Source organism: Natator depressus, chromosome 7 (genome assembly GCF_965152275.1).
Source record: "Natator depressus isolate rNatDep1 chromosome 7, rNatDep2.hap1, whole genome shotgun sequence".
In the NCBI taxonomy this organism is placed as follows: Eukaryota; Metazoa; Chordata; order Testudines; family Cheloniidae; genus Natator; species Natator depressus.
In genome coordinates, this window is record NC_134240.1 from 18,145,903 (window position 1) to 18,157,924 (window position 12,022).

General features: G+C 43.2%; 1 protein-coding gene across 2 annotated transcripts in view; it reads right to left on the bottom strand.

Annotated features, from left to right (window-relative positions):
* The window catches only part of SRGAP3 (SLIT-ROBO Rho GTPase activating protein 3), a 221,342-nt gene that overhangs the window by 25,380 nt on the left and 183,940 nt on the right, over nt 1–12,022 (bottom strand). Inside the window, exons 10-12 of one of the 2 annotated variants that reach the window (XM_074957557.1) lie at nt 11,765–11,849; nt 7,051–7,078; nt 2,025–2,127 (exon numbers count right to left, since the gene is read on the bottom strand). In XM_074957557.1, coding sequence (XP_074813658.1) covers nt 2,025–2,127; nt 7,051–7,078; nt 11,765–11,849 — 216 coding nt within the window. The remainder of the gene's footprint in view (nt 1–2,024; nt 2,128–7,050; nt 7,079–11,764; nt 11,850–12,022) is intronic. The other variant, XM_074957558.1, reaches the window with a different exon arrangement.

Below are 12,022 nucleotides of genomic sequence, written 5' to 3' on the forward strand. Positions count from 1 at the left end.
GGGTCTGATCTGGTGCAGAAATCCCTAGGATTGTAAATACATGAACAATGGTTTCCCACAGGACTCTCCTTATTATGTAGGACACTAGTCCTTTCAGATAGGTTTCCAGTGCAGCTAATTACTCCAGAACAATATTTAACAGGCTGGACTTTAATCAATATTGCCTTTTTAAAAATCAATTTAAGAATGGAAAAATTACAAGTATTAAAAGATTAACAGCTTTGTATGTCTGGACTGTATATTATTTGTGACAATGCGCTTCCCAATTTGAAAACACTGCCTTTAAGTTTATGGCTGCACTAAAATAGCATAATAGAATAATCTAAAACAGGGATGGAAAAGGCCCATTAGTTCGTCTAATCCAGGCTTTTCTCAGTGCTGTTCACTACCATATTTTCTCTCATGTTCTTTCCAGTCTCGGTTGAAACGTCTGCAGCAAAGGAGCTCTCATCCCTTCATAAACAGAATGTACTGCAGGATTAGATTTTGGAGGATCAGTAGTTAGACAATTAGATTGACCCTTGGGGAATACAGGGGAAAGACTTTGAAGGTCTCTTCAAAGATCTGTACTATTATTCTTATACTACACGGTTTATTAGGACTGAATGGGCCAAGTGGATCCTGAGTTATATGCATAATAAAGAGTCACATTCTGCTCCTAGTTTCACTGGTATCAACTAAATTAATCTGGATTGATACCGTTGTAATTGAAAAACAATTTGATCCAAAAAATTATCAGAGATGTACACTGTGCCAACTGCCAGAGCAAGTTAGATCTTTCCAAAGAGAGCCAAAGCCACTAGGGCTCTTCGAGAAACAGTCTGCTCCTGTAATGGAAGAGTAATAAAAGGGAGACGTTGACAGTCTTCTCCCATGTGTTGCTTATAGTTTTTGTTTTCTACAGTCCCCAGTTCACAAAGCATTTAAGCACACGACTGAAAGTAAGCACCAGCTTGAGTGCTTTGCTGAATAAGGATGGACTGCTGATGCAGGGTCTATGGTGACACAAGCACATTACTTCTATGAGAGCCGTTCTTCCATTCCCCAGCCTGTGTTAGAGTAAAACACCTTACAAGGGGAGGCTCATCCGCTCTGCCAGTGCTGGATTTGACTGGAGGGCATCAGAACCTATCCACATTGGCATTGACTCTAACTGACTAGTTTTTGTTTTGTTTTTGGGGGGAGAGTTAAGAAAAGCATAGAATATGTAATCCTCCCATTCAGCCCCCTCTAAACAAAACATTTCAGCAGAAGTCTGCTTTGCTAACATTCTCTACAACAGGGAGAAGATTTGTGAGAGTTTATGAATCATTTTCTCTCCACCTGCAGCCATGAAAACAGGAGATGAAATGTTCCGATTTTTTTTAAAGTTTCTAATCAGCCATTGCTCAGGGAATCCTCCTCAAAGGACAATATTTTCTTGTGAGGTTGCTTCACCCCTGCTCAACACTCCTCTTAAAAATAAAAGTCTAGGTGTTTTTATAATATATATAGCTGCCTTTTGTGCTATCTTTCCTTCCCCAGACACAAAGGGCCCCGAACAGTGGAACACCAGGATCTTTGGGGATTTTCTTTATTTTTTGCTGCTTGATCTTCTGCAAGTCTCTTTCTATGACAGGTGGGAGTGATGCTGTTTACTTCCAGGCTGTTCATATAACAGCAACTTAGAAAGCCAACACAGCTATGCCTGTTGTGATAAGATATGGCACATTGCAATTAACCTGCTGACAGGCAAGAATGACATGGTGACTCCACACTGTACCACAAGGGTCATTACCATTATCTCATCCCTCTCAGTTGGTGTGGACAGTAGCGTGACAAGTAATGTAATGAATGCACCATGGGTGAAAACAGATATGGATGGAAATCTTCACTGAGGCAGAGAGCATACTAGCCATGTTAACAGTGTGCACAGTGGATAGGAAGGACCAGGTCCAAAAGAGGAAATGAGTTAGCAATTAGGATAGAAAAACCACCATTACATTCATAGCGTTCATAGACTCTCACTGTCAGCCAGCAAGTACCTTAATGAACGTTTCCATATTGCCGTTAAAGAGTTTATGATTATAGACTGAGAGAGGCCTAGGTCTCCTCATTTTCTGTGGTTTAGGGGGAAGACATGGGGGCCTGGGAGAAATGGAACAAAAGAAATCAAAACACCAACATAAATACATTGACAGGGAAAGATCTCAAAGGCTGTGGTGGGCGGGGGGAATGGGGAACCCTCTGTAAAGACTAGTGCATTGGCTCTAAACAGATGCTGTAGCTATTCCCCACGCTGGCATCTTCCTACCAAGCTTGATGCTGCATCCCCACTTAAATCAAGGCACTGAGACCTTTATTGATTATGCCCACATTGTATGGGAATCCACACAGCACTGACTATACTCTCAATGTCCCGAGCCAGGGCTCAGCGTAAAACCTCACATAGGTTTTTCTAGGGCAGACGCTTGATTATTTCAAAGCCCTAGCTAAGTGTCTGGAGGGGGAGATCCTTGTGTGTGCTGACAGATCTTGGATGTATGGTTTAGGCCTCAATCTTGGGAGCAGCTCCATGCACGATGGGTTGCTGTGCCCACGCACAGCTCCAGGGAAGCATGTGTGGGAGAGCCTTTCTGTGGACAACTCATTGCAGAAAAAAATCGGGGCCTTACACTGTAAGCTGCTGAAGGCAGGGACTGTGTCTTCCCACTGGCCTGTAAGTCACCTAACGCCTGGTCAGCTTTATGTAATTTAACAATAAGAATGCATCTTTATAATAGGAATAGCTAACAATTATAAACTGGCAGCCCATTACCCTCCATGATCTCCCAAAGTAGTCCAGCAATGCCCCATGATATGATCACCAGCAGAGTAGCTGCAACTAGACAGCTCGAACAGGATGTCGCTAAAAGGCACAATGCACAACCCTGACTAGCTACTAGTGGTTCATCGTAAGACACACCCCTCTCAGGAAATTAAAAGCTGCGCACCAGGATCTGAATAAATGATGGACTATTAGGAATTTTCTTCTCCTGCCACACACAGAACCGGTCACCTCCATGCCAGAAAATAATACAGCTGCTTAATATTTCTGGTCAAGATATTGTCTATTACCTCTGATAAGCTGTGGTTTGTTTTTCACTTTGTGAGACGACATGTATCACAGTCCCTGCTTGGCATTTGGGCTAGAAGCAGGGATAACATTTTTACAAAAGTAAAGGCCAGTGTTGGTCCTGCGCTAGGTTTTTAACATTTTCCTGCCACTTATGCCGGTTCATCGCACTGTCCTGCTGAGAGAGCTCTCAGAGCAGCTGAAAAGTTCAATCCAATCCCCCAATTACACCAATGCTAACCTACGGAAAACACTCGGGGCAAAACTGTTTATTCCCAAACAGATCTCATCCTAGTGCTGGGAACTCAGCAATTAGGAGGAAAGTGATGGCACCTCCAAAGAACGCACAGCTAACTTTTATTTGTAATATTACAGTTACAAATATTCATAGGGACATTGTCTAGGCTGGGGAGCTTAGGACCAAAATTTGCAAATAGCTGTAAGAAAAAAAAAATGCAGGTCCAAATTCCTGGGTTTTGTCATTTTGTTTCCTTCAAAATTGATGCTTCAATGTAGTTTTTAAATTTTAAAGTCAGGACAGCCTCCAGCCACCCCATGCAACGCTGCAGAGGCCAGCACTCATGCACAACATAGCAGTAACAAGCTGAAGCGCACAACCCAGCCTCTATACAACCCTTTGGCAACAAACCAAATTGAGTATGGAATGGTGTGTGTGTGTGGGTGGAAATGATTAAAAAAACCCATATTTAGGGCTCTGTCTTTGTCACAATGAATTCCCTTTGTTTCAAATTCCCAGTGGGTTTTTCTATACAGTGAGATTTGTTTTAAAATAAATCACAAAAAGTACCATAGTTCAAGTCCACAATGGTCAAGTAAAGGGAGTGTCTGATAGCCAGCAGGGAAGTGTCAGGACATCCTAAGGGGCCGGTATATGAAGGAGGAATCTGAAGTGAAGCAACTATTGGGCCTGATTCTGGTCTCACGCTTACTATTACTGCTGGAATCACAGTAGTGCTTACAGACCCCAACAGAGAGCAGCACCCATTATTCCAGGCACTGTAAAAACACGGAGTAAAAGACAGTCCCTGACCTGAAAACTTACTAGTCAAAAATATACAAAGGGCGAGAGAGGAAACAGAGGCACATAAAAGTGACTCAACCAAGTCACAGAGCAGAGAACTTACAACAGGCCCCAGGTCTCCCGAGTCCCAGGCAAGTGCCCCATCCACTGGACCACGCTGCCTCTTACACCAGGGCAGTTATGAGCAACTCCCTGAAGACAATACAGTTATGTAGGAGCGGAATTGGGCCCACTGCCTTTATAGTTGGAATGGCTGGCAAGTGATGCTAGCTTCTGCCCTGTGAGCTGCTGGTGTTTGGACATGATTTTCAGAGGCAATGAGCTCCTGCAGCCCCATCTGACTTCACTGGAGATTGTGCTCAACACTCCTGGACATGTAGCCCATGAAAGCACAGAAGGTTATTTCAGTGCCTTGGGTAGAAATTTAGCCAGTTGGTTCTCATTGACATTATTCAGAACGTGACTATATCTTCTAAAATTCAAGTCTACAGAACTCAAATATCTAGACCGTGAAGGAGAAAAATGGCATGAAGTCCTACTGTCATGATTCCACTCTACCTTCATCTTCACCGCCACAAAATGTAATGGATGTTTGTATTGTTAACACATCACAGTAGGGGATTTTAATGAGTCTGGCTAAAATCAGTGCAAAGGGCCTTCCTGCAAAAGTTCTCAGAGACTTGAGCTGAACTGACAAGAACAATTTACAAACAACTCTATCTGTTAAAAGGTGACAGAGTCATGAGCCACTGACACATAAATCAGGTGCCTTCAATTAAAAGAAACAATTTGACTCCAGGCACTTTTGCTGCTTATAGCCATTCCTTCAAATGACAATTCAGGAGCAGAAATCATTACAGTGCAGTGAAAAGCCCATCCGATTCTCAGTTAGATGGCTGTGATATAACCAAAGAGATCGAGGAGGTTTGTTGCTCTATGATTTCCTCTAGCTGGGTGAGGCCCTGAAGGAAAAAGATTGTGGCATTCTGGCCTCCAGCTGGATTTAGTCGGAAGGCCATTCTGACAGTGCCTATAGTGCTACATCAGAGGAGGAGGAGATTTTTCTCATTTGTTTGTTTATGTGATACACAAGTAAATTCAGGGACAAAAACAACAAAAGAAGCAGAGTGCTGTGTTGTCATCCCTCACTCATCACTCTTTGTTATTCGTTCCCCTGATTATTTTGGCCTGTGATACTGGCCCAGTCGCTTCCACCCCAGATAAGGAAGCTCCTTAAGAGCAAATTCTAGGTACAGTTTTTGGTCTTCCTTTAGTTACTCTGGTGGCCCTTCACCAATCAGTCCTTTACTAAAAGCACCTTTTCATCCAAAGGATCACAAAGCACCTTGAGGACTGTATTGCCACCACTGAAATGCAATCCCCTCTGGGCTGGAACATGGCATCATTAGAGACAATGCTGTACACAACAATTGGCTTTATCGCTCTGCCTGCGATCAGCCAACTATGGCTCCAACTAGGACCAGTAAGTAGGTGATCAGTGGCTCCTGGGGTAGCTGATAGCCTTGGAAGAACGCGGGAAGGATCTGGAAGCATGACTCTTGAAGAATCAGCTATCCAGGGCCTGCAACAAGTGGGTGAGCAGGCAGTTGAGCAGATGCCTCTTGCCTCCATTGGATGTTGGGAGATATGCAGATTGGGAAGTTGAGCCATGTACCTCTTACACAGCAGGGCAAACCCAGATAACCCTGATGTAAGGATTCCTCAAATTCACAGAGCTTCCAGTCCCCGCCATGGGTTATTCCTGCCTAGGGGAGAAAGGAATCTCTGTGTTCTCGTGTGATTGGCCCCGGCCACCTCTGTTTAGAATCCTGGTCAGTTCTCAGCCTTGCTGACGTTCTAAGGCATGTTAATTCCAGCAGTATGCCTCCATTTCCGAATAGCTTGCTGAAGAGAGAGCTCCACAGAGCACTAGTGAAGCTGTATTCCTGTCTGGAAATGCAGCCACAGCAGCCAGCATGTTTCAGCATTTATAAGATCAAATGTTTCTGCTGGTATTGAAAACTTTATGAAAAACCGAAACAGGGCTATAAACAGATGATGAGGGGTTTCTACTAGCTGTGGAGAGGGGTTTGGCAGCACCACTGATGCACATCCTATGGTTATAAATCCTACAAATTCATAGCAAGCTGCTAAAGCTGAGCTCAATGGCTGTGTGTACCAAGCAGTCGGAAAATGCAATAGTAAAGGCCCCTCCCTCCTACATCTACTCTCAGCTCCATCAATTGCTTCATTTGGATGGGTTTCAGAGTAGCAGCCGTGTTAGTCTGTATTCGCAAAAAGAAAAGGAGGACTTGTGGCACCTTAGAGACTAACCAATTTATTTGGATGGGGAAGTACCAGCGTTTTCCATACCACCAGTTACAAGGGCTGGATCTGGGTGGTCACCCCAGCGTCACCTGGAGTCCCATGCAGCATGTCCTGCCCTTGCTTGAACAGTGGATCGACTGGGAGGGGCTGGAGACAGGGTTGGGAGGGTTGACACCCATGTGTTGTGCAGTCCTAAGGCTGGCTATGAATACAGCACAACTTCAGATACGTTTATCGAGACACTGCAATGCACCGTGCTGACACAGCACTTCCAGGCACTTCAGAGCTAGTCAGATGGAAATTACACTGCAGCAAAACAAGGGCCTGTTTGTCATCATTCTAATTAATCCACTTAGACAATGCAGCAGAGGAGCAGGCCGCTGATGTGGGGAGCTGGGTTTCAGCCTCTCCCCTGTCGCAGGGCATAGCCCAGCACAGGGCAGCTGGAGGATACAGCTACATTTGAAACCCAGTGTGCTGTGTCAATAACTAACGAATCAAACCACATTTTCCCTGAGTCTCGTCCCTCGGAAAAAGTGAGCCAGCCCCCTCCCCAAGCGGGTAAAGCAGACGAAAACCTTCTTACCTGGTTGTGCCACATTCAGCTCTTTCACCTAGAAAGAAAAATTGCACATGAATTTCCATCTCATTTTCACATCAGTGCCTAGGACGTGGGTTGTTTTTACACACCCACACACACACACACACGATATTTAAGCTGTCAGTTCTGTATGGTACAGAAGATTTCTAGCTTGTTGCTATGTTACCCCACTAACAACTCCTCCACTGAAAGAAGTTTTACAAGTCAAGGGCCCTAACCTGTGAGTGACGGAATCCCCTCACCATCCACTGATGTCAATGGCTTATTTGCAGGACTGAGCCTCGAGATAGTATTTTGTGTCTTCCTGCCTCTCATAAAAACCAACCAGGTCCTCAGGTGGTGTAAATCAGTGCAGGTCCATTGCTACCAGTGCAACTACACCGATTTACACCAGCCGAGGATCTCACCCTTGTGTCTGATTATTATACCAAACCAAATAGGAAAGCAGTATCTTGATAAGGACTGTTGCCCCGGGGAGTGAGCTAAGATTATCCCACTGCCTCATGGAGGGCCACTAAACAGCATCTTAATACAGCGAAGTATTCAGTAGCTCAGCTTTTCCTAAGAGATAAAAGACCATCTAATCATATCCAGGCAGACTCTATTCTGGCTGTCAATATTCTTATTCCCTTCATGTATTTATAGTCCTCGGATTTTATATAAATGGCAGCATATCACTGATAAGATCTATTCATTTTTATAAGTTTATGTCATTCCACAGATAAATTGTAAACTAATTTCGCATGCTGTTTGTGCCTTTCTGCAAAGGCCTGGAAAGCTGATTTCTTCATTTCGTATGGCACATAAAAGAAAACGTTCAAGTTCGCATCCCTGCTACAATGTTGCCAGGGATCAGACCTCAACTGACTCCTCACTGCCATCTACACACTGTCCTGAGTGATAATGTTCAATAACACAAGTTCAAACACCATCTCTGCTTGTGCAATGGCCACCATCTTGGCCATCAAGCCTGTAACTCAAGTGGGGACCTCCAGAGCTAAAAGCATGAGCTGCTACAGCTTGAGCTAACAAGCCTAGGCTCTGTAGTTGGGGCTGTAACAGACTCATAGCCCCGACAGACTGGACACAGAGGGGGACCGGTAACACACACTCACCAGTGGGTTACACTTACAACTCACAAAACTCTCTTTTCCCACCTGAACCTCTCCTGCGCTGTGCAGACTCCCATGACTGCCTCTCTCACATCTCTTTCTAGATATGTCTAAAACTCAACATGGTGAAAAAGCCCTCCTCTCCACCTCCCTTCTACTGGACAGCTGGTCATTCAGCCATCCTTTCCCAGACCTGCCACCTCTATGGCATTTTTGACTCCAACCTCTCCTTCTCCCCCAGTAGAAAAGCTGTTGATAAATCCCACTGGTTTTCCTCTAAAAAAACATTACACCCCATAATAACGTGACACTAAAGTGGTACAATAAAATCAAGGAGAGTCAGGAAATGCAAAAGTTAAGGTCCCTACAAGCAAGTAATTTCCTACTTTTGAGCCAAAAATATAGTGTTTTGAAAATGCCAGATTTGCTTCAGATAAAAATCAGGTCACACTGAAATGTGCCATTTTAAATATCCAGTGTGAAAATGGCCATTTAGTGGGTTTTTTGCAGGAAGTCTAAATGTTGGAATCACCTGAGAGCTTGGAATGAAATGCTCAGCATTTTCACATGAAATTTTGTGACACACCTGTGGCTGTTTTCACACAGCTCTTAGGGGGAAAAAATGGAGTTTTAACTGACTCTTTGCAACCTTAACTATAGTTCTCTCTCCTAAGCACCGCCATAGTGTTTCTAGTTAAGGGAACAATGATTAGCAATGCATCATCAGGAGTCCAATCATTTTACCCACTGATTTATGGTATCATCTTAGCACTATTATCTGTTCTCTGCATTAAGATCTGATCTATGGGAAGAGCCCAGATGGTCAGATTTCTACGAACCCTTTGCTCCACCTACCTCTCCCTCCTCCAAAATGTCAAAGCCTGAATTTGGAAACAGCCGCTGGGAGCTCTGCCTGGCAATGTGCAGAGACTGACTAAATCTAATGAGATCCATACCCAAGTTCAGTTGAAATATGGGACTACCCCAATGAGGATGTCAAACAGACTGTTATTGTTCTGTTACTGCAGTGTGTTAGTGGGCTATCCAGCTATTCGGAGTACTGAGAATTCTGGGAGAAGAAAGTATTTTCATAGAGCCCTATGAGTCCATGACAGTTTTCTTATGTTAAAAAGTTATTCTTTAGATGCAGTTCTGTTTAAGAAACATGCCACAGGCAATAAATCACAGGATCTAAGGGAAAGGTAGGTTCTAAAGCTAAATAAACTTGGAGGAGAAAATATGTTTGTGATAAAGGTCAACAAAAGCTAATTATTTTTTATTACATTAAGATCAGCAGTACGCGTATTGTAGTACTAAAATGAGATTGGAGACCACTGATTCTTTAAACTTTAAAAATAAGTATCCTCTCTCTCATTGTGGAACAACTGTCCAGGGCTATAAAGCATCTCAGTCTTCTGCAAACTGGGCATAAGACATAAAAAATCTATATTGTTCCCAATAGACCTAAAAATCCCTGTGTTAGGTATCAATGAGAGAAAAGTGTCTCTATTCAGGACAGCACTTAAGCAGCTACTTAACTTAAAACATGTGCTTAAGCCTTATCCGGGATAGGGATAGGCTTTGGCACCTGCTTAAGAGCTTTCCTCAGTTGCAGACTTAAACCTAACAAAACTGTAGCTAAGGGATGGCAGAGACCCTTACACAGAGAGTGGAGATTCAGACTGTAGACCACAAGTCCAAGGTGGTGTAAGAGGTTTGTAACAGTCCAACAATGTTTGCCCGAAACACCCTCTTCTGTTAGCAGGTAGATGAAACACCCTACTCTTTAAGTAGGTGGGAAAGAGTTGAGTGGGTTTTCCCCAACTCACTGAGAGAGGTGACTGTCTGTATACAAGCAGGTGGAAATGGCTCTCTGGCAGGATTGGATCAGTCCTGAAGGAGGAACTCTAGCAGCAGCCAAGACTGGGGATGGGGACAAGGTGCGAGCTGACCTTTATGGGGTCTCATTGTTTTGTAAATAAAGCCAAGCCCCAGGGAGGGGATGAACCTGCAGTTTACACAGTGCAATGACTAAGTTCAGAGCTATTGCTTGGGTAGCTGAAATACTCTACTGTTCAGCCTGCAGATACCCTTCAAGTTCCCAGTGTCCTTATGTAGTCATGTGAACGTGAATGAACACAGAGGGCATGTGTGGGTCATGAGCATCTCCTCTGCCAATCAGAAATGAGGAGTCCCCTTGTGTTCTAAAGTTCAGAAGCCTTTATAAAGCTAATGAATTCTTCCTTTTTGAACAATATCATTAGTGCTCCTGGGAAACCCCAATTGGCTTCTCAGGAGGCTACATTTCCTTCCAGTGGAATCTTTCACAAAGACCAGGTCCCTACAATTAAAGAAATTGAATTTATACATTAACTGAAATTAGTCTGTCTAAGGTATTAACTGCAGTGAAATCGTTTGTAATTCAATAATATAGACCATCCGGAATGCATATTACCCCGGGTTATCCTAGTCCTAGTGAATTTAATAGAGGTTCCTACTAAAAGACCTACTGAACTGACTAAAGAATAAAGATCCTGTCTACAGAGTTTTTAAACCATCCAATGGAATATAAGGGCAGGGATAAAAGTCTCTTTTTATTCTATTCTATATTCACAACTATAGAAATCTGTAGGATTTCCCATAAGGAAAGATGCTGGGGCCTCAGCACACATTGACTTGATGTCAGCACCTGTCGTTAACAATTGCAGACCTCAATGAGAGTTGTAGGTGCTCAGCACTTCACAGACTCAGGAACATTGTCCAGGATTTAAAAAAAAAAATCATATAAATGTACTTAAATTTCTTTACTGTACCACCATCACAACTCCCTGATTATTAAAAGTGAAAGGGTTTTAAATCTCCAATTACTTTTCTCCGTGTGTCTGGTTTGGTTTGGTTTCTTCATTTCACTTTCTTGGAAAGTGAAAGTAGACCAGAAGGTTAACCACTATGTGTTTCCAGTCAGTTTCACTGCCAAGTCTCCATGCTTAGCACAGAGCTGCTGCTGCAGCTGGCTTTGGATTTCCAGTGCTGCAGAGAATTTAATTTAAAATTACATTTCTGCAAGCATTTCAATTCATATCAGTGCTCATAAAAATGTTTAATGTACAAAACCTAATCTGGAAGCCTCACGTATTTGAAAAATGACCCTTTAATTGCCAATGAAAACAGTGAAGTATACAGCATCCCTGTTAAAATAGCTTCCATTGGGTTTGGGTTCCCTCCCACCCCCCATTTTGTACAGTTAACCCATTGGTTGCTGCTGGAGAAAGCATGATTGGGTATAGCTGTAATTCTGGACTGAATCCTTGGAGGCACCCAGTACACCTGGCAGTGTAAACAGCAATAATGCAGCCGAACATTTACATTTTGAATTCACAGTCTACTCTCAGTCAAAAATAAAGATGATCAGGTCAAGAATATTTTTGCATATCTTCTGTTAAGTTTAGCAGAAGCAGCTAATTGTAGAGGCTAGCATTCACCCAGGGAAAGGAAAGTAGCAGGTGAGATTTGAAAAGTTCAAGGTCTGGTTTGAAATCTTGATGTGAGATGCAAGGTTTCTCTCAGGACTTTACCCTAGGACTCACCTTCTCCAAGAGTCTGCTTCAATAAGTCATGTTTAGCCTGGAGCTTGGTGATAAGGTTACTGCCATTCAAATACTCTTTAAATTTCTGGGGGGAAAAAACACAAACACAAATACAAGATGGGTAAGGACTCTTGGTGAAAATGTTTTCTAATTGATATACATTTTTGCCTGTAGACTGCTGGAAAGGGATTCAGCAGGAGAGTCTGTTAGGCTCTAATAAACCAGACTTCAGTTACATACATAAAACTGAACCAAGGA